Source organism: Mustelus asterias, chromosome 16 (genome assembly GCF_964213995.1).
Source record: "Mustelus asterias chromosome 16, sMusAst1.hap1.1, whole genome shotgun sequence".
In the NCBI taxonomy this organism is placed as follows: Eukaryota; Metazoa; Chordata; class Chondrichthyes; order Carcharhiniformes; family Triakidae; genus Mustelus; species Mustelus asterias.
In genome coordinates this window covers 28167800-28194101 of record NC_135816.1, presented here as the reverse complement: position 1 = coordinate 28194101, position 26302 = coordinate 28167800, and the positions used below count along the sequence as shown (strand labels likewise).

General features: G+C 44.1%; 1 protein-coding gene across 2 annotated transcripts in view; it reads right to left on the bottom strand.

Moving 5' to 3' along the window:
• The window catches only part of LOC144505061 (organic cation/carnitine transporter 2-like), an 89256-nt gene that overhangs the window by 59565 nt on the left and 3389 nt on the right, over positions 1-26302 (bottom strand). For both annotated transcript variants that reach the window (XM_078230805.1, XM_078230806.1), the window contains exons 2-3: positions 17984-18087; positions 5486-5640 (exon numbers count right to left, since the gene is read on the bottom strand). In XM_078230805.1, coding sequence (XP_078086931.1) covers positions 5486-5640; positions 17984-18087 — 259 coding nt within the window. The remainder of the gene's footprint in view (positions 1-5485; positions 5641-17983; positions 18088-26302) is intronic.

Below are 26302 nucleotides of genomic sequence, written 5' to 3'. Positions count from 1 at the left end.
TGTGCTGGACCTGATTCTGGGGAATGAAGCCAGACAGGTGGTTGAGGTGGTGGTGGGGGAGCATTTTAGTGATAGCGATCACAACATGGTACAATTTAAGCTTGTTATGGACAGGGAAATGGACAAGTTGCAAAAAAAAGTTTTGGATTGGGGGAGAGCAGATTTTAGTAAAATATGGCAGGATCTGGCCAAGGGAGACTGGGAACAGCTACTAATGGGAAAATCTACAGAACATGAGTGGAGGGCATTCAAAAAGGAAATGGGGAGGGTGCAAGCCCAGCATGTTCCCTCTACAATGATAGGAAGGACTAACAAGACCAGAGAACCATGAATGACTAGGGACATTCAGGATACAATAAGAAAAAGAAAGGCCTTTAAAAAGTACAAGGGGCGCAAATCAGCGGAGGCATTAGTGATGTATAGAAAGTGCAGGGTGGTGCTTAGGAAAGCAATTAGGAAAGTAAATAGAGGATATGAGAAAGCTCTGGCTGGTAAAATTAGGGAACAAAGCAAGATATTCTGTAAGTATATCAATGGAAAGAGGATAACCAGGGAAAGCGTAGGGCCCATTAGGGAACAGCCCTGAATCTTATGATGTGCCAAGTGCTCATCCAGATACTCTTTAACTGCCTCATCCACTCTCCCAGGCAACGCATTACAGACTGTCACCACCCTCTGGGTAAAATAGTTTTTCCTCAGATCTCCTCTGAACCTCCTGCCCCTCACCTTGAACCTATGTCCCCTTGTGACTGATCCTTCAACTAAGGGAAACAGCTGCTCCTTATCCACTCTGTCCATGTCCCTCATAATCCTGTACAATTCAATCAGGTGGCCCCTCAGTCTTCTCTGTTCCAACAAAAGCAACAAAAGGAAGGTTAGAAACAGGAAAGGAGAGGTCACCCTGTTGGGAGTTTTTTATAGACCTCCGAAAAGTTCCAGAGATGTAGAGGAAAAGATTGCAAAGATAATTCTGGATAGGAGCGAAAGTAACAGGGTAGTTGTTCTGGGGGACTTTAACTTTACAAATATTGACTGGAAAAGCTATAGTTCGAGTACTTTAGAGGGGTCAGTTTTTGTCCAATGTGTGCAGGAAGGCTTCCTGACACAGTATGTAGATAGACCAACAAGAGGCGAGGCCACATTGGATTTGGTACTGGGTAATGAACCAGGCCAGCTGTTAGATTTGGAGGTAGTTGAGCACTTTGGTGACAGTGACCACAATTCGATTACGTTTACCTTAGCAATGGAAAGGGATAGGTATATGCTGAAGGGCAAGAGTTATAGCTGGGGGAAAGGAAATTATGATGCGAATAGGTGAGATTTAGGTGGCATAGGTTGGGGAAGGAAACTGCAGGGGATGGGCACACTTGTAATGTGGAACTTGTTCATGGAACAGCTACTACGCGTCCTTGATAAATATGTACCTGTCAGGAAGCAGTCGTGTGAGGGAACCGTGGTTTACTAAGGAGGTTGAATCTCTTGTGAAGAGGAAGAAGGAGACTTATGTTAAGATGAGACGTGAAGGCTCAGTTAGGGCACTTGAGAGTTACAAGTTAGCCAGGAAGGACCTAAAGAAAGAGTTAAGAAGAGCCAGGAGGGGACATGAGAAGTCTTTGGCAGGTAGGATCAAGGAAAACCCTAAAGCTTTCTATCGGTATGTCAGGAGTAAAAGAATGACTAGGGTAAGATTAGGGCCAGTCAAGGACAGTAGTGGGAAGTTGTGCGTGGAGTCTGAAGAGATAGGAGAGGCACTAAATGAATATTTTTTGTCGGTATTCACACAGGAGAGGGACAGTGTTGTCGAGGGGAGTACTGAGATGCAGGCTGTTGGACTGGACGGGATTGAGTTTCATAAGGAGGAGGTATTAGCAATTCTGGAAAGGGTAAAAATAGATAAGTCCCCTGGGCCGGATGGGATTTATCCTAGGATTCTCTGGGAGGCTAGAGAGGAGATTGCAGAGTCTTTGGCTTTGATCTTTGTGTTGTCATTGTCTACAGGAACAGTGCCAGAAGACTGGAGGATAGCAAATGTTGTCCCCTTGTTCAAGAAGGGGAGTAGGGACAACCCTGGTAATTATAGACTGGTGAGCCTTACTTCTGTTGTGGGCAAAGTTTTGGAAAGGATTATAAGAGATAGGATTTATAATCACCTAGAAAGGAATAATTTGATTAGGGATAGTCAGCACGGTTTTGTGAAGGGTAGGTCGTGCCTCACAAACCTTATTGAATTCTTTGAGAAGGTGACCAAAGGGGTGGATGAGGGTAAAACGGTTGATGTGGTGTATATGGATTTCAGCAAAGCATTTGATAAGGTTGCCCATGGTAAGCTTTTGCAGAAAATACGGACACATGGGATTGAAGGTGATTTAGTGGTTTGGATCAGGAATTGGCTAGCTGTAAGAAAACAGAGGGTGGTGGTTGATGGGAAATGTTCATCCTGGAGTTCAGTTACTAGTGGTGAACCGCAAGGATCTGTTTCGGGGTCACTGCTGTTTGTCATTTTTATTAATGACCTGGATGAGGGCATAGAAGGATGGATTAGTAAATTTGCGGATGACACTAAAGTCGGTGGAGTTGTAGACAGTGCGGAGGGAAGTGGCAGGTTACAGAGGGACATAGATAAGCTGCAGAGCTGGGCTGAGAGGTGGCAAATGGACTTTAATGCGGAAAAGTGTGAGGTGATTCACTTTGGAAGGAGTAACAGGAATACAGAGTACTGGGCTAATGGTAAGCTACTTGATAGTGTGGATGAACAGAGGGATCTGGGTGTCCATGTGCATAGATCCCTGAAAGTTGGCACCCAGGTTGATAGGGTTGTTAAGAAGGCGTACGGTGTGTTAGCTTTTATTGGTAGAGGGATTGAGTTTCGGAGCCAGGAGGTCATGCTGCAACTGGACAAAATTATGGTGCGGCCGCACTTGGAGTATTGTGTACAGTTCTGGTCGCCGCATTATAGGAAAGATGTGGAAGTGTTGGAAAGGGTGCAGAGGAGATTTACCAGGATGTTGCCTGGTATGGTGGGAAAATCGTATGAGGAAAGGCTGAGGGACTTGAGGTTGTTTTCGTTAGAGAGAAGAAGGTTAAGAGGTGACTTAATAGAGGCATACAAGATGATCAGAGGATTAGATAGAGTGGATAGTGAGAGCCTTTTTCCTCGGATGGTGATGGCTAACACGAGGGGACATAGCTTTAAATTGAGGGGTGAGAGATATAGGACAGATGTTAGAGGTAGGTTCTTTACTCAGAGAGTAGTAAGGGCGTGGAATGCCCAGCCTGCAGCAGGAGTCGACTTGTCAACATTAAGAGCATTCAAATGGTTATTGGATAAACATATGGATGATATTGCAACAGTGTAGATTAGAGGGGCTTTAGATTGGTTTCACTGGTTGGCGCAACATCGAGGGCCGAAGGGCCTGGACTGCGCTGTAATGTTCTATGTTTAACTTAGTGACTTTGTACAGTCATTCCTTGGCTCCTGGAATATCACTCTTCTCAACAGCGATCATTGTCACTTTGAAGACAAAGGAGTGAAAAATTGACCGCAGTTTTCTGGCCGTTCATGCCAGTGGGGTCCTCCGGTCCTGCCAATAGTGCACCCCCACAGATTTATGACGGCGAGAGCTGCATTCACTGCATTCACAGGGAGTAATGAAGTCAACAAACAAGCCCATGGGCTAATGGCCCTATTTTCCATGTCCGGCCATCTTTGTTTCCAGCCCTGAGAGGAACTAACAATCCTCACTGTGGGGTAGACTGTCCACCATCCGGTCAGAATAAAAAAAGGAGGCAACTCTTCAATGAAGACACAAGAACAGTGTAGAATTGCAGACTCTTGTAGTACATTTTAAGACCAATTAGCTTGCTATATACTTTTGATGATTCTTTAAAAGAGATGGCTAATCAATACAATGGAGCTTGTATCACATTTTAAAAAAAGTTTATTTATTAGTCACAAGTAAGGCTTACATTAACGCTGCAATGAAGTTACTGTGAAATTCCCCGAGTCGCCACACTCCCGTGCTTGTTCAGGTCAATGCACCTAACCAGCACGTCTTTCAGAATGTGGGAGGAGCACCTGGAGGAAACCCAGGCAGACATGGGGAGAACGTGCAGGCTCTGCACAGACAGTGACCCAAGCCAGGAGTCGAACCCGAGTCCCTGGCGCTGTGAAGCAACGATGCTAACCACTATGCCACCGTGCCACCCCATATTGCTACTAATTACCTCTCTTCAAATACAGATCCACTGCCTTTTGAAAATTCAAATGCAATCAGGCACCATCACCGTTTCAGCTACGTGAAAACAGGGACGCAGTTTAAATGGAAATTTTAATGAACTGGTTATTAACTGGGTAAATCCAAGTGACTTAGAATCAGACTTGGCAAATGAAGCGGAAGACTGCTTATTCACCCAGTACGTGAGCAACGTTACAAACAAGGTCCTGTTATTCATTAGGAACTCAGAAAATGTACAAGATAAGGTTGCAGTTATTATAGAATGAGAAACGTTAGCATAATCTTGGAGTAGGAAATACTGATGTTCAGGAACCATACACTTGCAAAGTGCACAAAATGACGGAACAAATAAAATAACAAGAGGTAGTTCAACAACACTTGATTAGACATTAAGCAGAACTTTAAAAATATAATCCTGAACGCTGCAGGGATTCCCACATCAATAAGCTCAGGCTAAGTAAACACGGCATGAAATGGATTTACAGTTGAATTTAACTTTAAATAAGGAGGGAAAAAAACAGTTTGTATAAACCCCGCCGAGAGGGAAGTGCTGGAATGAATACTCAAAAATGCAAAGAGATTTAAGTAGGGTGAGATCAGAGACCTGGAGGAAAGATTTGGATCTGACCCTGAGGATAACAAGAAAATGTTGTTTCAGTGTCACAACAGCTTAAGTTCAGGCATTTTAAAGGTGAAACAACAAAATAAGCAAGTGGGTTTGAAATAGAGGATAATCACAAAATATTAAATATTCTCAATGACTGTTTCCTCCAACTCTTCAAGTGACACAAACAAAATGCTTTGAAGTTCCTGTTTAATGGCAGAATCCGGTCTAACTAACTAACTTAATGTGGGACCTTACACAGCAATGCTGCCAGAGGGGTCAAGCATTTTCAGATGTCAGATTTATATTATTAGGAACTTCTTGCAGTTTTTATTTTGTCAACCTGAATTTTGCTAATTGTCACTCATGGTTTTACTTCTGTTGTTTTTCTATAATTCAATAATCCTCTGCTTCCTATTCCCAGCAGGAACATTTTTGTCGCCTGTCGTGTTTCAGAATGCTTTTAACCATTTTTCCACAGGAAGGAATTGGAAGAAAATTCAGCTTCACAATTTCATGGGTTTTCTACCAGCCCTCTGGGCCAATATGCAAAGACCAGCACTTGGTGTCATGTTGAGAATGACAGAATTATCAGGGATATTGAGGAAAGGGCTAACAAAAAAGACAGAATGATGTAGTTACTTACCAAGAACAAAGGCAGCCACCAAGTTTGAAATCTGTCCAAGACCCACAAGGAAATTGAGGATGCAGAATATCTCCCAGTTTGGAGAAAATGCCTGCAGTACACTAAATCCAGTCTGTATAGCCATAGTTCCAAACATAACTATCTTCCTCCCAAACCTGCAAGGCAGAAACAAATCAAGTTTAAAATATAAATCACAGTATACTTGCTAACATGCATCTCATGCTAGCAATTATTCACGTGTGCTTGTAGCTAAATCATGCACACATTTGTAGAGACATATGCAAACTGGTATACAACATCGATATTTTCTCAATTATATACACTTGAGCACACACTGACATTTAGATTTACATACAGACACGTTGAGGATTCTGCTTCCACACAATTAACACAACTTTGAATGCACCACAAGGGGAGGAAATTAAATCGGGATCTTGCCTCAGGGATGATGGGATGGGCTGTTTGTGGTGTAACCTCTGCTTACTTCAAAAAACATGTTATTAGTATAAAGGGAGAAAGCCTGGAGATGGGGCCAAGTGATTTTAAGTCTCTGGGCCTCAATGAGGCCCACTATAGAATCAGTGTTGATATATTTAGTGACAATACTAACTGTTGAGAATTACAGAATTATCAGTGGAGTTGGCAGGCGGGTGGTAGTAGCATGGAGGAAAGGATTCCAATTTTGTTTCAATGCTCCATGCATCCTTACAAAGGGGATCACAGCAGCTACTGGAAAATGTTTACTTGAACAGAACCCAGGGTCTCTGCTCTCCCTAATCATACATTTGATGCAACTTCCAGCCACTTTGGCAGACATGTATCCTAGTTGTGACTCGATGATTTGTTAAATAAATATATTTTCACAAAATCGCTATCACTGGCAAGGCTGACACTTATTAACTATCCCTAATTATCCTGAGTAACAGCTTGATTCAACAGATTAGATTGTTAGGCCACTTCAGCACAAAGTTAAGTGCCAACCAAACCGGCACGGGAATGGCATCATATAAACTAGCGTTAGCTAAAACCCAAGATTGGGTGCAGTGTCTCATCTTGTCAGCTTGGATCTTGTTTGTCCCTCTTGAGGAGACATTGAACTAGTGGAATTTCACAGTAACTTAATTGCAGTGTTCATGTAAGCTTTACTTGTGACTAATAAATAAACTTTTTTTAAAATGGAATTTGAATTTGGTTTTTGGAGCAAGCAAGGAATGGATTTGGTTCACCTGGTCCATTCTGAGCATTGGCTTTGTAACTTTAAGGATGGAGTTAAAAAATTAAATCCCAAACCTGGTGGCAATGGTAGGTTTCCGAGTTGGTAGGACATTAATAAACTAGTTAGGTGTTAATGATAATCCAACAGCTTCATTTTTATTGAGATGAACTTTTCATTCCTGTATTTTTAAGAACTGATTTCAAATTCACATGGTAAGATTTGAGTTCATGTTTTATCATTAGTCCAGGCTTCTGAATTACTCCTTCAATCATAGAATCAATACAGCATCCTTTCACAGTGACTGACAGTGTGTTCACAAAGCCTTGAGAATGAACATATACCCCCTGAACTTGGGTAAAGTTACTGACTGATACCGTGGATCAACAGCAATTCTACACTCACAGTGCAATCTATCTTTTTGCAGATTTTGGGCCGAATTTTACTGCCTCGCCCACCATGGGAATCGAAGCAGGAAAGGGGTGGACAATGGAAAGGCCCGTTGACCTTGGGTGGGATTTTATGGTTTTGGGACGAACGAGGCTATAAAATGCCGCCCTTTAAGTCTTAAATGATTGTCTTTGACCATCATTGCCAGTTTATTGACTGTTTCCAGCTCATCCTGAAGTCCTCGCCATCACAGATACCAAAATCCAGTCAATTCAGTTCACTCTACATATTATCAACTGTTTGACTGCGAGGGACACAGCTAAGGTTATGGGTAACATCCCGGCTGTAATGCTAAGGTCCTGTACACCTTTATTAGTCAATCTCTGTGTTACACTGTTCCTGTACAGCTGTGACTCTGGAATCTAATATGAAGGATCGCCCAAGTATGTCCTATATATTAGAGATAGGATAAATCTTCCTCAAATTAATTACTATCCTCTCAGCCTCCTCTTAATGATTAATAAAGTCATCACCAGTGATATCCAGTAACACATACACATCAATAGACTTCTCATCGATGCACTGTTCTTGTATCATCAGAACAAATTGCTTTCACACTCTATCACAGCCTTTACTTGGATATGGATGCAAGATATGTACATCAGAGAAGAGGTGAGATTCAATGCCTTCAGCATTAAGGTAGCATTTGACTATGGTACTTAGCAGCCTTCATGAACCAGAGGTCAGTGAGGGTCAAAACCTGGGACAGTAGCATGATCACAAAATCTTTACAGTGCAGAAGAAGGCCATTTGTGTGGCCAAATTCCCCTCCAACTCGATTTTCAAGTTTGCTGACGATACCACCGTAGTGGGTCGGATCTCAAACAATGACGAGACAGAGTACAGGAATGAGATCGAGAATCTGGTGAACTGGTGCGGCGACAATAATCTCTCCCTCAATGTCAACAAAATGAAGGAGATTGTCATTGACTTCAGGAAGCGTAGAGGAGAACATGCCTCTGTCTACATCAATGGGGACGGAGTAGAAAGGGTCGAGAGCTTCAAGTTTTTAGGTGTCCAGATTACCAACAACCTGTCCTGGTCCTCCCATGCCGGCACTATAGTTACAAAAGCCCACCAACACCTCTACTTTCTCAGAAGACTAAGGAAATTTGACATGTCAGCTACGACTCTCACCAACCTTTCCAGATGCACCATAGAAAGCATTCTTTCTGGTTGTATCACAGCTTGGTATGGCTCCTGCTCTGCCCAAGACCGCAAGAAACTACAAAAGGTCGTGAATGTAGCCCAATCCATCATGTAAACCAGCCTCCCATCCATTGACTATGTCTACGCTTCCCGCTGCCTCAGCAAATCAGCCAGCATAATTAAGGACCCCACGCACCCTGGACATTCTCTCTTCCGTCGGGAAAAAGATACAAATGTCTGAGGTCACGTACCAACTGACGCAAGAACAGTTTTTTCCCTGCTGTGTCAGGCTTTTGAATGGACCTACCCTGCATTAAGTTGATCTTTCTCTACACCCTAGCTATGACTGTAACACCACATTCTGCACACTCTTGTTTCCTTCTCTATGAACGGTATGCTTTGTCTGTATAGCATGCGAGAAACAGTACTTTTCACTGTATGCTAATTCTTGTGACAATAATAAATCAAATCAAATCAAATCATTTAGCCCATCAAAACTGCACTGGCTGAAAGAGCATTACATAGATACATAGAAACTAGAAGCAGGAATAGGCCATTTGGCCCTTTGAGTCTGCTCTGCTATTCATTTGATCATGCCTGATCATCGAATTTAATATCCTAATCTCCCCCTTCATCCCATATCCCTTGATCCCTTTAGCACTTAGAGATTTGCCTAATTTCTTCTTGAAATCAGACAGCATTTTGGCCTCAACTACATTCAGTGGTAGTGAATTCCATACATTCACCACCACCTCGGTGAAGAAATTTCTCCTCACCTCAGTTCTAAAAGGTTTGCCCCTTATCCTCAAGCTATGACCCCTAGTTCTGGACTCCCCCACCATTGGGAACATTCTTTCTGAATCTACCCTGTCTAACCCTGTTAGAATTTTACACGTGTCTATAAGATCCCCTTACACTCTTCTAAACTCCAGTGAATATTATCCTAACTGACTTAATCTCTCCTCATATGACAGACCTACCATCCCAGGAATCAGCCTGGTAAACCTTTGCTATACTCCCTCGACAGCAAGGATATCCTTCCACAGGTAAGGACACCAAAACTGCACACAATACTCCAGATGTGGCCCCACCAACGCCCGATACAATTGCAGCAAAACATCCCTATCCCTCGACTCAAATTCTCTCGCTATGAAGGCCATCATACCATTTGCCTTATTTACAGCCTGCTGTACCTGAGCACTTACTTTCAGCGACCGATGTACCAGGGCACCAAGGTCTCGCTGAGTATTCACCTCTCGCAATTTACACCCATTCAAGTAATAATCTGTCTTCCTATTAATGCTACCAAAGTGGATAACCTCACATTTATCCACATAATACTGCATCTGCCATGCAGATGTCCACACAACCTGTCGAAATCAGGCTGAAGCAGCTCTGCATCCTCCTCACAGATCACCCTCCCACCCAACTTTGTATCATCTGCAAGTTTGGAGTTAATACATTCAGTTCCCTCTTCTAAATCATTAATATATAATGGGAACATGGTGGAGCCATGTAAAAAGAAGCTACCATGCATCAGGATCGCAACACAAAACTTCAGCAGAAATATACCAGAAACTACCTGAGTCACTCCACCTGTAGGCACATCATCTGAGTATTCACAGTGTAATAGCCGGGTATCCATTGCAAACTCTGCATATTCTTACATATTATTTCAGTACAAATAACGCACCAATTTGCATTGGGAGAACCACCTAAACCAGTCTGAAGGCAGACAGAGATGGGCAGAACTGTACCTCCTCATGGGGAGGTCTTTGTGCAAATGGTGCCAGCACTGTTTGGGGCTTTGTTCTATTTCAGTCACAAAATTGTGACTTTTAGATACAAAGGCACAAGATAAAAGGACTAATTCCACAGGCCTGAAACACCATTTCCGGAATTTTACCGCCTCCCCCACCCGAGGCTCGTCAGATCCTACCCGAGGCAAATGGTGAATGCCATTCTGCGAGCCTTGCCCACACCGGTTCTAGGGTGGGTGAGGCGGTAAAATTCTGGCCCATGAGGCAAAGCTATCAGTGTACAAAGGGAAGCAAGTCCAGAGTTGAAATGCAAACCTGGCGTCATGGTACTCTCTCTGATGCCTGATAATCTGTGCAATGGTCTTTCTGGGCATGGAGTCGGAGCCAATTATTATTTGTCAGGTGAGAAAAGGGAACTTCCTCTTAATAGGTGCAAAAAGTCAGCTATTCTGCCCTTTGTTACTATCTACCATTCACCACAATCATGGCTAACCCGCTACCTCAACTTCACCTTCTTACACTAATCAGGAAACTCTTCTACACACAGTGGGTAGCCAAAGTTCAGAAGTCTTTTTCACAAGTAGTTGGTGCAGATCAATGGTGATTTTTAAGTCTCGGATTGAAAAATTGTTATTCAAACTAATGACATGATATTGAGTTTGAACAAAGAACAAAAACAAAGGAAATTACAGCACAGGAACAGGCCCTTCGGCCCTCCAAGCCTGCACTGATCATGCTGCCCGACTGAACTAAAACCAACTATGCTTCTGGGGACCATATCCTTCTATTCCCATCCTATTCATGTATTTGTCAAGACGCCCCTTAAAAGTCACTATCGTATCTGCTTCCACTATTTCCCCTTGCAGCGAGTTCCAGGCACCCACCGCCCTCCGTGTAAAAAAACTTGCCTCACATATCTCCTTTAAATCTTATCCCTCGTACCTTAAACCTATGGTCCCTAGTAATTGACTCTTCCACCCTCGGAAAAAGCTTCTGACTATCCACTCTGTCCATGCCTCTCATAATCTTGTACACTTCTATCAGGTTGCCACTCAACCTCCGTCATTCCAGTGAGAACAAGCCAAGTTTCTGCAACCTCTCCTCATAGCTAATGCCCTCCAAACCAGGCAACAACCTGGTAAATCTTTTCTGTACCCTCTTCAAAGCCTCCACATCGTTCTGGTAGTGCAGCGACCAGAATTGAACACTATATTTCAAGTGCGGCTTAGCTAAGGTTCTATAAAGTTGCGACATGACTTGCCAATTTTTAAACTCAATGCCCCGGCCGATGAAGGCAAGCATGCCACATGCCTTCTTGACTACCTTATCCATCTGTCTTGCCACTTTCAGTGACCTGTGTACCTGTACACCCAGATCTCTCTGCCTATCAATACTCTTAAGGGTTCTGCCATTTACTGTATATTTCCTATCTGTTTTCGACCTTCCAAAATGCATTACCTCAAAGAACAAAGAACAGTACAGTACAGGAAACAGGCCCTTCGGCCCTCCAAGTCTGTGCCGCTCCTTGGTTCAACTAGACCAATCGTTTGTATCCCTCCATTCCCAGGCTGCTCATGTGTCAGGATTATGTCCTCACATTTGTCAGGATTAAACTCCATCTGCCATCTCTCCGCCCAAGTCTCCAACCGATATATACCCTTCTGTATCCTCTGATGGTCCTCATCACTATCCACAAATCCACCAACTTTTGTGTTGTCCGCAAACTTACTAATCAAACCAGTTACATTTTCTTCCAAATCATTTATATATATTACAGGCAGCAAAGGTCCCAGCACTGATCACTGAGGAACGCCACTTTTCACAGCCCTCCATTCAGAAATGCGCCCTTCCACTGCTACCCTCTGTTTTTTATGACCGAGCCAGTTCTGTATCCATCTTGCCAGCTCACCTCTGATCCCATGTGACTTCACCCTCTGCACCAGTCTGCCATGAGGGACCTTGTCAAAGGCCTTACTGAAATTCATGTAGACACCATCCACTGCCCTATCCTCATCAATCATCTTCGTCACTTCCTCGAAAAAACTCGATCAAGTTAGTGAGACATGACCTCCCCTTCACAAAACCATGTTGCCTCTCGCTAATACGTCCACTTATTTCCAAGTGGGAGTAAATCCTGTCTCGAAGAATCCTCTCCAATAATTTCCCTACCACAGACGTAAGGATTATTCTTGCTACCCTTCTTAAACAAAGGAACAACATTGGCTGTTCTCCAATCCTCTGGGACCTCCCCTGTAGCCAATGAGGATACAAAGATTTCTCTCAAGGCCTCAGCAATTTTCTCCCTTGCCTCTCTCAGTATTCTGGGGTATTTCCCATCAGGCCCTGGGGACTTGTCTACCTTAATGTTTCTCAAGAACCCCAATAACTCCTCCTTTTTGATCTCAACTTGACTCAAACTATCTACACACCCTTTCCCAGACTCATCATCAACCAAGTCCTTCTCTTTGGTGAATACTGATGCAAAGTACTCATTTAATACCTCGCCCATTTCATCCATGCATAGATTCCCTCCCTTGTCCTTGAGTGGGCCAACCCTGGCTACCTCTTGCTCTTTATATATGTATAAAAAGCCTTGGGATTTTCCTTAATCCTGCTGGCCAATGACTTTGCGTGACCTCTTTTAGCCTTCCTTACTCCTTGCTTAAGTTTCTTTCTACTTTCCTTGCATTCCACACTTGCTTCATGTGTTCCCAGCCTCCTAGCCTTGATAAATGCTTCCTTTTTCTCTTTGACTAGTCTCACAATATCTCTTGTTATCCAAGGTTTCCAAATCTTGCCATACTTATTCTTCATCCTTACAGGAATGTGCCGGTCCTGAATCCCTATCAACTTACACTTGAAATCCTCCCACATGCAGATGTTGAGTTGCCCTCAAACATCTGCCCCAATCTACATTCTTCAGTTCCTGCCTAATATCGTTGTAATTAGCCTTCCCCCAATTTAGCACCTTAACTTGAGGACCACACTTATCTTTATCCATCAGTACCTTAAAGCTTACTGAATTGTGGTCACTGTTCCCAAACTGCTCCCCTACTGAAACATTGACCACCTGGCCGGGCTCATTCCCCAATACCAGGTCCAGTACGGCTCCTTCCCTTGTTGGACTATCTACATACTATTTCACGAAGCCCTCCTGGATGCTCCTCACAAATTCTGCCCCATCCATGCCCCTAGCACTAAGTGAGTCCCAGTCAATATCAGGGAAGTTAAAATCTCCCACCACAACAACCCTGTAACTTTTACACCTTGCCAAAATCTGCCTATATATCTGTTCCTCTATCTCCCGCTGGCTGTTGGGCGGCCTATAGTAAACCTCCAACATTGTGACTACACCCTTCCTGAGCTCTACCCATATAGCCTCACTGTATGAGCCCTCCGAGGTGTCCTCCTGCAGTACAGCTTTGATATTTCCCTTAACCAGTAGTGCAACTCCCCCACCCCTTTTACATCCCCCGCTATCCCGCCTGAAACATCTGTATCCTTGAACGTTAAACTGCCAATCCTGTCCTTCCCTTAACCAAGTCTCTGTAATAGCAACATCATAGTTCCAAGCACTAATCCAAGCTCTAAGTTAATCTGCCTTACTTTTTGCACTTCTCTCATTGAAACAAATGCACTTCAGTCCACCAGACCCTCTTTGATTCGCAACCGCACCCTGCCTGCTCTTCCTCTGAGTCTTACTGGCCCTGCTCTCTGGTTCCCCTTCAGTTAATTCACCTTTGCTTTGGTTCCCACCCCCCTGCCAAACTAGTTTAAAATTTTGCAGATCATCCATGAACTGAGTGAACTGCAGAATAGGCTACAGGGTCTAAATGGCCTCCTCCTATTTCTGTGTTCCTACCACCATACCCCATGATTCCTTCAGTACCAATAATTTATCGATCTTGAACACCAACAGTGAACTGGTCACAAACTCTCCACTCCATGAGACGAGCGGATAAAAAACAACCTGAACTTTGTGAGGCCGTGTCCCAGTTTAACTACCACTTTCCCTCTCTGACCCTTCTATCTTCACTAGTACAGCAGCAAATGCTGCTTTGAAAGGCATCATATCTTCCTCTTCCTCATTTGCATTTGGGTTGGCTAATTGCCTATTGGAAGGAGGACGAGGGCTCAATCAAGTCACAGCTGTCAAATGTTGGGCTATATTGGCAAACCTTTCGAATTTGTCCAAAATGCAAGAAGCAAATCCAATCATTGTACTAAATGTGGTCATGGTTTCCAGAGCATAGGAACAACGGAACCTGGAAGTTCCTCCAAGTCACTCACCACTGTCGCTGGGTCAAACGCCTGGAATTCTCTCCCTAACAACACCGAGTGCACCCACACCAGGTGGACTGCAGAGATTCAAGGTGGTGGGCGGCTCACTACCACCTCCTCTCAGGCAATTAGAAACAGACAATGAGTGCTGACCTTGCCAGCAACACCCAAATCCCAAGAACAAATAAAAAGCCACAAACTCAAATGTTTCATTGCAACTAGTTGCCAATTTTTTTTCTGTTCATTAGTTTCAAAACGATGTATCTCAAATTAATAGTTTGCCTCGAGGAAGCTGCACTCCGGTTCTACAATTGTGCAACAATTCTCCAAGTTGCTTTCCAAGCATTCCCTCTCATTTCACTCCCCTGCCTTATTCCTGTCACCTTGCAACTTGCAAAACTGTATTCAACCACAATAAGCAACCACAAGATGCACCTGTTTCTCTTCCAATTTTAATTAGTTTGAAATAACACTTTAGATTCAGAAATATTGCAACTTCACCGAGTGGATTTTTTGCATCTCTGCATGTGGCTGGCAGACTGCACTGCAGTCCTTGTAGCAATATTTGGCCCCCCGAATGTACATCATCATAACTATTGCTTCCTGTTTCTTTACAAATAATCTAACAATAAAACACCACTACCATCACCATCAAGGAAGGGGACCAAGCCTAATTCAATGAGAAATGTAGGAGGGCATGCCAGAGCATCGGGGAGTACTCACCAAGGCTCCTTCTACATACACCTTCCAAACCTGCTGCCTCTAGCACCTGCAGTGTTAAGGGCAACATGTGCTTGGGAGTACATGGTAATAATTCATTTCCTCTAACACCAGCATACTGCGACAGATGTCTGTAGCAACTTGCTAAGGTTCTATCAACAACACTTCCAAATCAATGACTTCTACACATCTAAGAATGAAATGAAAACCTGGTGAAGCAAGAACACAAGAGTACTTGCACACTAAACCGCTGAAGCAGCATGCTTTAGGCAAAGATATGGAATCCTGCAACCAATGGATCGGATCCAAGCTTCACAGTCCTGCCACACCCGCCGATATAAATAGTGGTGAACAACTGAAGAACGAACCGGAGGAGAAGGTTTTAAGAATATTTCCGGCAACAATGCAGGAGACCAGAACATGAGTGCAAAAGACAAAACTGAGGCATTTGCAATTATGTTCAGTCAGCTGTATCAAATGGATGATTCACCTCGGCCTCTTCCTGAGGGCCCTGTCATCATAAATGCCTGTCTTCAGATAATTTGACTCACTCCAGGAAACCTCTGAAGGCACTGAATACAGCAAAGGCGATGATCCCTGAAAACATCCCAGATGTAGTACTAAGGATTTGTGCTCCAGAAACTAGTTGTGCCCTAATCAAACTATTCCAATTCAGCTACAACACAGGTATCAATCCAACAATGTGGAAAATTAGTCAGTCATGTCCTTCCCACAAAAGTCAGGGAAGAGCCAATCTGTCGAATTGCTACTTCGCTGGCCTTCTTTCAATTGTCAACAAAGTGATGGAGGGTGTCACTGACAGTGCTGCCATGAGACACTTGCTCAAAAATATTCTACTCCGTTTGGTTTCTACAGAAACAACTCAGCTCAAAACACCTTCCTGACTTGGTCCAAACATGATGGAAGTTTTGGGGGTGTGGAGTGGAATGAGGCAGACAAAAGCTGAACTGGATCATCCTTATTAACATTGTGGTTGCAAAAGCAAATCAGAGGCTAGGAATTCTGAAGCAAGTAACTCACCTCCTAACTCCTCAGTGCCTTGCAACATCTGCAAGGAGTGGGATGGAATAAATGCATGATGGAAGTTTTGGGGGTGTGGAGTGGAATGGGGCACTCATGTTCTGGTCTCCAATTGCTTGGATAATTGCAGCTCCAACAACACTCAAGAGGCTCAATAGCATTCAGAACAGAGCGGCCGGCTTGATTAGCCCTCGAAACACCACCTTAAACATTCACTCCCTCCATCACTGGTACACAGTAGCAGCAGTCTATACAAGATGCACTTCCTTCTACATGCAGCTTTCAAATCTGCTTCCTCTAGCACCTGGAATGTTAAGGGCAACATGTGCTTGGGAGCAGATGGTAACAATTCATTTCCTCTAACACCAGCATACTGCGACAGATGACTGTAGCAACTTGGTAAGGCTCCATCAACAACACTTCCAAATCAATGACTTCTACATAGGAAAAACAGGTCAGCTGGTGCATGGGAATACCACCATGTGATAGCGTGGCCCCTTTAAGGGCTGATTGTTCATGGGCCATATGACCCTCCTAGAGCCTATCAGAATGGAGTGCACAAATCTCAGCCAATTGGGTGCTATGGGGGTGGGTGGGGGGGTTCCGTGGTAGGTGGAATCGTCAGTGTGAGCCCAGGAGACAGTGGGACTAGATGTGTATCTATACTGAGCTTGTTTGTATATAACGTTAGGGACCAGATCAAAACTCTGATGTATGTTATGAAGTTAACCTATACCCCAACTTTTTTTTTATTTTGGCATTTGTGCGAGCATAAGGTGTTTCACTTCAGGTGGTGATTCTATTGACCCACTAGGAAGCTTTTATTAAAACAAACTTTATTTAACAACAAAGTTAAAATATAATAAGGTGAATTAACAGAGCTTTCACCAATTTTGCCCTTCAAACCCTGACTAATTAAAAGTCGGTCCATCTCTTCCTTAAATTTACTCAATGTCCCAGCATTCACCATGCTCTGGGATGGTGAATTTCACAGACTCATGGCCCTTTGAGAGAAGTTATGATAAAAGTTATTGACAAAGTAGGCATAGAACACATGTTTCCTCTTGTGGGGTAATCTAGAACAAGATGTCATAGTTTTAGGATAAGGGAAAGCAGATTTCAAACAGGTATGAGGAGAAAACTACTTCTCACTCAGAGGCAAAGTGCTACCAACCAGGTCACTCCTATTCCTTTGGGCTTGCAAGGAATGTATTAACGTTGGAAAAAAATTATCTTGCTCTTTCTCTTCAGCGGCAGGGTGGCACAGTGGTTCGCATTGCAGCCAGGGGCACGGGTTCAATTCCAACTTTGGGTGACTGTCTGTGCGGAGTTTGCATGTTCTCTCTGCATGGGTTTCCTCATGCTGCTCCGGTTTGCTCCCACAGTCCAAAGATGTGCGGGTTAGGTTGATTGGCCATGGTAAATTGCCCCTTAGTGTCAGGGGGTCTAGCAAGGTAAATACTTGGGATTTCGGGGATAGGGCCTGGGCGGGATTGTGGACAGTGCAGACTCGATGGGCTGAATGGCCTCTTTCTCCACTGTATTCTTTGATTCAGCCCTGAAAATAGCTTTCTCCAGTACAATCAGTATTGCGGACAATTCACATGATCCCAGGTGAAAGTCTCTTTGGGGTGTGAATGATGTTACCATATCTGGAATTTTCATTATTTATGAGGACTTGCAGCAAGTGCTCACATGCCCCATGAAATCCAGGAAATAAAATAGCGGTTGTGGAGGGAATGCAACACAAACAGTGAGGTAAATACTCAGCACCTATTTTATCAATGCTCTCTTCACTACATTCCCTGCTTTTGTCAAGTCTGAAAGGCTAACAATTGTGTTGAAGATTTTTTCTTGCAGAGTTCAATAATGGAAATAACTTACCGATCTGATAACTGTCCAGAAATAAAGGAACCGGACAACACTCCCACAAAGAATACTGACATAGCAAACGGCCCTTTCCACTCATTGTCACACACCAAATCCCACTGAAATGCAAAAAGAAATGAAAAATTCCCTATTTAGTTTAGGGATATTTACAAACAAGCTTTTCACTGCGTTGGATTTAGACATGCATGAAACAGGATATGGCAAAAGCTCATTCAGGTCACTGAAGCAATATCAGCCTGTGCCAATGGCACCACTTGCACCTTTGATCAGTGGCTGCAAGAATAACCACAACATCCTGTATTTATATTGTGCTTTTGACAGAATAATGTATCCCAAGGAAACCTGCCATCCTTACCTGGTCTGGAAACTTGCCTCCCTTACCTGATCCGGCTACGTGTGCTTGGCATTGTGATTGACTCTAAAATGCCCTATGAAATAGCTTAGCAAACCACTCAGTTTTATTCAATGAAACCTGACAGACCACCCAGCAATGACAATGGACAGCAAGGTGGTACAATGGTTAGCACTGCTGCCTCACAGCACCAAGGACCCGGGTTCAATTCCAGTCTTGGATAACTATCTGTGTGGAGTCTGTTTTCCCCGGGTGGTCTGGCCTCCTCTCACAGGTGCAGGTTAGGTGGATTAGCCATGATAAATTTTCCCTTCGTGTCCAAAGGTGAGGCGATTCGATGGATTAGCCATTTTTTTTTTTTTTTTTTTTTTTTTTATTTTTTTTTTTATTTTTTTTTTTTTTTTTTTTTTTGCTGAGTATCTGCACTGTAGGAATTCTATGATTTTGTAATTAAAGATGCTTCACAGGGTGTCATTAAACCAAATATGACACAGAGCCACATTTTAAAAATTCTTTCATTGAATGTGGGTATTGCTGGCAAAGCAGAATTTATTGCTCATCTTGAATTGCCCTCAAGAACCGAGAATTGTGTCACCTCCTTCAATTATTACAGTGCATCTGCTGCAGGTGCCCAGTGCTTTCAGGAAGGTTTTCAGGATTTCCATCCAGCAACAGTAAAGGAACAGCAAAAAAGCACCAAGTATGGTGTGAAGCTTGGAGGGAAACTTTCAGATAGTGATGTTCTTGTGGAGATGCTGCCCTTGTGCTCCAAGGTGGTAGAGGTTGTGTGTTTGGAAGGTGCTGTCAAAGGAACCGCAACAAGGTACTCCAGTGAATCTTGTAGATGGTATACACTGCTGGCAATGTGCATCAGTGTGGAGGAAGTGACTGTTTAAGTGGGTGCATGGGGCACCAAACTATCAGTTACTTTGTCCTGGATGGTGTTTAGCTGCTTGAGTGTTATTGGACTGCACTCATCCAGGCAAGTGGAGAGCATTCAATCACACTCCTCACTTGAGGCTTGTACAATAAGAAGTCTCACAACACCAGGTTAAAATCCAACAGGTTTATTTGGTCGCATGAGCTTTCGGAGCGCTGTCCCTTCATCAGGTGAGTGGAGGATTGCATTCTTGGATACAGGCACCTCCATCATGGATGGTCACCTCAGCACTTCACTGTACCGCAACCCATGGATAACCTCACGATGCTTCACTTCTCCAGCTTCCACCCTAAACACGTTAAAGAAGCCATCCCCTACGGACAAGCCCTCCGTATACACAGGATCTGCTCGGATGAGGAGGATCACATCAGACACCTACAGACACTGAAAGATGCCCTCGTAAGAGCAGGATATGGCGCTCGACTCATCGATCGACAGTTCCGACGCGCCACAGTGAAAAACCACACCGACTTCCTCAGAAGACAAACACAGGACATGACGGACAGAGTACCCTTCGTCGTTCAGTACTTCCCGGAGCAGAGAAGCTACGACATCTTCTCCAGAGCCTTCAACATGTCATCAATGAAGACAAACATCTCGTCAAAGCCATCCCCACACCCCCACTACTTGCCTTCAAACAACCACTCAACCTCAAACAGACCATTGTACGCAGTAAACTACCCAGCCTTTAGGAGAACAGTGACCACGACACCATACAAACCTGCCACAGCAACCTCTGCAAGACATGCCGGATCATCGACATGGATGCCATCATCCCACGTGAGAACACCATCCACCAGGCACACGGTACATACTCTTGCAACTCGGCCAACGTTGTCTATCTGATCTGCTGCAGGAAAGGATGTCCCGAGGCATGGTACATTGGTGAGACCATGCAGACACTACGACAACGGATGAATGAACACCGGTCGACAATCACCAGGCAGGAGCATTCCATTCCAGTCGGGGAATACTTCAGCAGTTAAGGGCATTCAGCTTCTGATCTTTGGGTAAGCATTCTCCAAGGCGGACTTCAAGACACACGATAACGCAGAATCACCGAGCAGAAACTGATAGCCAAGTTCTGTACACATGAGGATGGCCTCAAACGGGATCTTGGGTTCATGTCATATTTTCTGTAACCCTTTTGACTTGCCTGGGCTTGCAAAATCTCATTAACTGTCCTGGCTGGAGACAATATACATCTCTTTAACCTTAGAATCTTAGAATCCCTACAGCACAGAAAGAGGCCATTCGGCCCATCGAGTCTGCACCGACCACAATCCCCACCCAGGCCCTACCCCCATATCCCTACATATTTACCCACTAATCTCTCTAACTTACGCATCCCAGGACTCTAAGGGCAATTTTTAGCTTGGCCAATCAACCTAACCCGCACATCTTTGGACTGTGGGAAGAAACCGGAGCACCCGGAGGAAACCCACGCAGACACGAGGAGAATGTGCAAACTCCACACAGACAGTGACCCAAGCCGGGAATCGAACGCAGGTCCCTGGAGCTGTGAAGCAGCAATGCTAACCACTGTGCTACCGTGCCGCCCTGTACATAAACCTGTACTTAACCCACTCTCCACTCGCATTGTCTGTACCTGTAAAGACTTGATTACCTGTTAAGACTCACATTCCAACCATTATCTTGTAATTGAGTTTGTGCCTATATATGCTCTGTTTGTGAACCAAATCCTCCACCCACCTGATGAAGGGGCAGCGCTCCGAAAGCTCGTGCTACCAAATAAACCTGTTGGGCTTTAACCTGGTGTTGTGAGACTTCTTACTGTGCCTATCCCAGTCCAACGCTGGCATCTCCATATTGAGGCTTTTAGATTGAGGAGTCACTCACTGCAGAATTTCCAGCCTCTGACCTGTCCCTGTAGCCATAGTATTTATATGGTTGCTCCAGTTCAGTTTCTGGTCAATGGAAATCCCCTGGATGGCAGGGATTTCAATTCTGGTAATGCCATTCAGTGTCAAGTGGAGATGTTGAGATTCCATTTTGATGAAGATAATCATTGTCGCCCCGTGTGGTGTGACTCACTTGCCATTTATCAGCTCAAGCCTATTAGTTGCCCAAGTCTTGCTGCATAGGGAAATGACTGCTTCAGTATTTGAAGAGGTGTGAATGGTGCTGAAGATTGTGCATGAATCAACACAGGGTAGACAGTGGCATCATGGTCATGTTTCTAGACGACTAACCAAGAGGACAAGGTTAATGCTCTGGGGACATGGATTTCAATCCCAGCATGAAATTTAAATTCAATTAATAAGAAACTATTCTCTGTAATCATCAATTGTCATGAAAACCAATGGTTCACTAATGTCTTTTAAGGGAAAGAAAATGGTTATCCTTACCTGGTTTGACCTACATGTAACCCCAGATCTACAGCAACAAGGTTGACTTGACCGGCATGAGGTGAAAATGCAAATTTTCTCTGTGGGTTTCCTCCGGGTGCTCCGGTTTCCTCCCATAATCCAAAGATGGTGCGAGTTAGGTTGATTGACCATGCTAAATTGACCATTAGTGTCAGGAGGATTAGCAGGGTAAATACATGGGGTTATGGGGATGAGACCTGGGTGGGATTGTTGTCAGTACAGGCTCGATGGGCTGAATGGCCTCCTTCTGCACTATGGGGATTCTATGATTCTATGAGGAGTTTATGCCTGTGAGGAATATTGCTTAAATTGGAATTAATAGAGATAGCTAGCAGTTAAAAATTATATCTTGTCATATTTTAATTGGTAAAAGTTAAACTGTTTGGTTAAATAAAGTTTGTTCGAAAAATCTCTTCCCAGTGGGTCAATTGAATCACATCTGGAGCGGAAAACTTTAAATTTACACTAATGCCAAAATCAAAAACAGTTAGGGTCTCGGTTAACTCCATAATATACCATGGAGTTTCTGATCTGGTCCATAACACTGGTAACAGACTTGCATATCAGGCAGCCACATGACATATAATAAGCAAATGGGTTTTCCAAACAACCCAGTAGTTTCATGATCGTTACTGAAGTGAGCTTTTAAATTCCAGTTTTTATTAATTAATTGAATTTAAATTCCACAAGCCATCGTGGTCAGATTTAAGCTCATTTCTCCAGAACATGAGTCTGGGCCTCTGGATTACTCGTCCAGTAAGTAAACAGTGTTGGAAACAAAATATTGACTGGCCCTTTGAAAAAAACAAATCAAAATTGAAGACAGAGTTGACAGTCTGAAGTTATTGAATTCAGTGTTGAATCCAGAAGGGTATAAAGTGGCCAATTGGAATTCATGGATCTGTTCCTCCAGTCTGTATATTAATGCTATTGCTGTCAATCAGAGCCGTCCATTATTCTGCCATCATCACTAGCTCTGGACCAATACTGTGCTACTTTACTACAGTAAGGAGTCTAACAACACCAGGTTAAAGTCCAACAGGTTTATTTGGTAGCAAACCAAAACCAAACCAGTGATATGAAAAAACTGGCATTTGGTTTGCTACCAAATAAACCTGTTGGACTTTAACCTGGTGTTGTTAGACTCCTTACTGTGTTTACCCCAGTCCAACGCCGGCATTTCCACATCATGACTACTTTACTACAACCATTCCTACTCCCTTTGCCTTTTGTTCCATGGGATCTTTGTTATTTAACCTCTCTTGCTCTCTAACCTATTCTCTAACCTATTTTAGATCTTTCCATTTGTTCTACGAAACCAGGTCCCTTTCAAATGTATAGAACCCATCATACTTTTACTACCGGGGTATTTTGTTTTTACATTTTTACTTCCCTTCTACTCTAAAGGAGACTCAAAACTGTTTCTCTCTCCATTGATGTTGCCACACCCGCTGTGTTTTTTTCCCAGCAGATTCTGTTTTTTTTACCTCAGATTTCCAGCATCCACAGTACATCAATCGTAGTGAATCTACAAAGGCATGCTAGAGGTAGCAGAGGAGGCTGGTGCAAGAGTATTGTACCATCCTCCCAGATTTGATGCCCAAAAAAAAGGTTTAATGAGTGAAGAGGGCAGGGAAAGTGCCCACATTCAAATACATCCAGATTTATGTACATCACACCACTTCTCAAGCCTTCTTCACCACATCACTGCTCACACATCAACGTCGTTTGGAGGTGCACCCATCCCTCTCTGTTTATCCACAGCTTCATGTCCCCATCTGTCCATCAGCACTAACACTCCCCTCATCTTTACGTAATCATGCCTCTTCCCCAAAGTTACCCTCCACAAATGCTCCCCATCCAATTGATCACCACATGTCATTACTCCTCTTTTCCTCCTTGCAGGAGAAGAAAGGACAGAACAAGAGGGAGAGGCAGAGACCAGAAGTCTCCTTCTAGCCATCTTGCAACTAACATGTGGAGGCTCTGAGTGCCAATGGTGTTGAGACGTGCCCGGGCAACAGAGATGGGGAAATGGGAGACTCCCAGCTCCCTAGTGAATTGCATGATCTACAACAATCATTCAAGCTGTCTTGATCTCAGCCGCCAGTCAAATGTGGTCATTATAATCACATAAAACATCCTTCGCTTATTAGTCCTGACTCAGGTCTTTAATCCCCTGCAGGCTCTTCTAGTAACCCGCCGGAGATGGTCCAGGAGGATATCAAGTCACTCCTCTTATGGAGCAATCTCACATCAATTCAGGCAGACCATGCAGCAGCTCAGGTACTCAGCTTTATGTGGGAACTGCATAAATGGCTTTTGTTTTGACACCAGCTGCACATTAACAGATTGGAAGCCCTTGCAGGTGATTAGTTCTCCTGGGTGATCTTGGGATTCCTTAATTGTCATGTGTGCTATCATTGACGCCCATGGGTTAGCCTGGTCACAAATCTGAGCACCCACTCCCTCTGACTGGCATTATTGGTGGCAATGTTGACATAATTGCCTACTCTGGAGAACAACACATCAGTTGGCTGTGTAATGCAGTTGTGGGCAGCTGACTGTGAGATCTTGCAGAAGTCTCCAGGAAAACTCTGGAGAAAGAGAACATAAGAACTAGGAGCAGGAGGAGGCCATCTGGCCCCTCGAGCCTGCTCCGCCATTCAATAAGATCATGGCTGATCTTTTAGTGGACTCAGCTCCACTTACCCCGCGCGCTCACCATAACCCTTAATTCATTTACTGTTCAAAGAGAGAGGCAAAGAAGCTGAGTGGGTAACTGTAACAGCCTCCGATAGAGTGTGGGCACCCCAGGCCCACTTGCCAGCAAGATATCAGAATCACAGATTTGTTAGATCACAGAAGGAGGCAATTCAGCCCATGGTGTTTGCGCTGGATCTCCAAATGCCAGCCATCTTCATCAAGATCAATGGAGAAACCCTCCCAAATGTGAAACATTTTCCCAACTGGTGAAGCCCCCTCTCATCTAAGGCTGACATTGACACAGAAACTCAGCATTTGTATCCAATACACAAGCACCGCCTTGGGACGCCTAAGGATGAGTGTCTTCGACAACCGTGACATCCGTGCTGTTACTAAGATCCTTGCGTACAAGGCAGTCATCCTCCCAACTCTCTGTATGGCTCAGAACCCTGGACAAAGTACAGACGCCACCTCAAAGCACTGGAGAGGTACCATCAATGCTCTCTGAAACAGATACTCCACAGCAGCTGGGAGAGCAGGTGTAGTAACATCAGCATCAAGAGCACCAGCCTTGACGGCATGATAATCCAAAAGCAAAGCTGCTGGGCCGGCCACATGCTAAGGATGTCAGAGCAATTTTTCTTCACCTGGTTCAAGGAGAGAGGAGGACAGAGGAAGCACATCAAAGGCACCCAGAAGCCCTGCCTCAAGAAATGCAACATAGAAATCAATGCCTGGGAGACTCTTGCTCAGAAGAAAGCTACTTGGAGGAACCTCCTGTTTAAAGGAATACATTTCTTTGAGAAGGCCCAATGGTAAGTGGAACTCCGGAAAAGGAGTCTGAGAAAGAATACCAATGGTCTTGAGTCCAAGAGTCTGTCCTTCCGAAATATTGAATGCCCCTGAATGTTCAATTCCCATCCCTGGTCACCCTGCTGCCAAGTCTCCATAATTCCCATTATATCATACACTTTTACATCTATTTGTGTGATTAATTCATCCCCTTCAGTGTGAATGCTCCAAAAGCCTTAAGGTTTGTCATTTTAACATTATTTGTACTGTTCCCACTATTTTTCACTGTGGCCCTGTTTAATTCTGCCCCTTGAATCCTCTGCCTATCACTTTTCTTATTCTCTTTATTGCCTTTTGTTCCTGTCAGTGTTTCTCCCTCCTCTGACTCCTTGCATAGGTTCCCATTCCCCTGCCATTTTAGTTTAAACCCTCACCAATCACTCTAGCAAATGCTTGCCCTTTGACAGCAATCCTCGTCCTGCTCACATGTAACCCATCCAGGTTGTACAGGTCCCACCTCCTCCAGAACTTGTCCCAATGTTGCAAGAATCTGAAACCCTCCCCCTCACATCATCTCTTCAGCCACATATTCATCCAAATTTATATTGGCATTTCTACCCTAACTAGCACATGGCACTGGTCGTGATCCTGAGATCACTACCTTTGAGGTCCTACTTTTCAACTTTCTTCCTAACTCCCCATATTCTACTTTTAAGACCTCATCCCTTTTTTTAACCATGTTGTTGTACCAATGTGTAACACCATAAGAAATAGGAACAGGAGTAGGCTGTTCAGCCCGTCGAGCCTGCCACAATTATTGGCTGTTCACCCTCCCCCTCCAGGATGTCCTGTCGCCATCAGTGACCCTAGCAGCAGGGAGGCAACATACCAACCTGGAGCCTCGTTTGCGACCACAGGAACGCCTATCTATTCCCCCTATAACTATTGCATTCTCACACTTTTTACTCTTCACCAGAGCCAACTGTGATGCAACCAATTTGGCTGTTGCTGCTTTCCCCTGAGAGGCCATTCTCTCAATAGTATCCAAACAGGTCTATCTGTTTTGCAGGGGAATAGCCACAGGAGATTCCTGCACTGCTTGCCTACTTCTCTTGCTCTGCCTGGTAGTTACT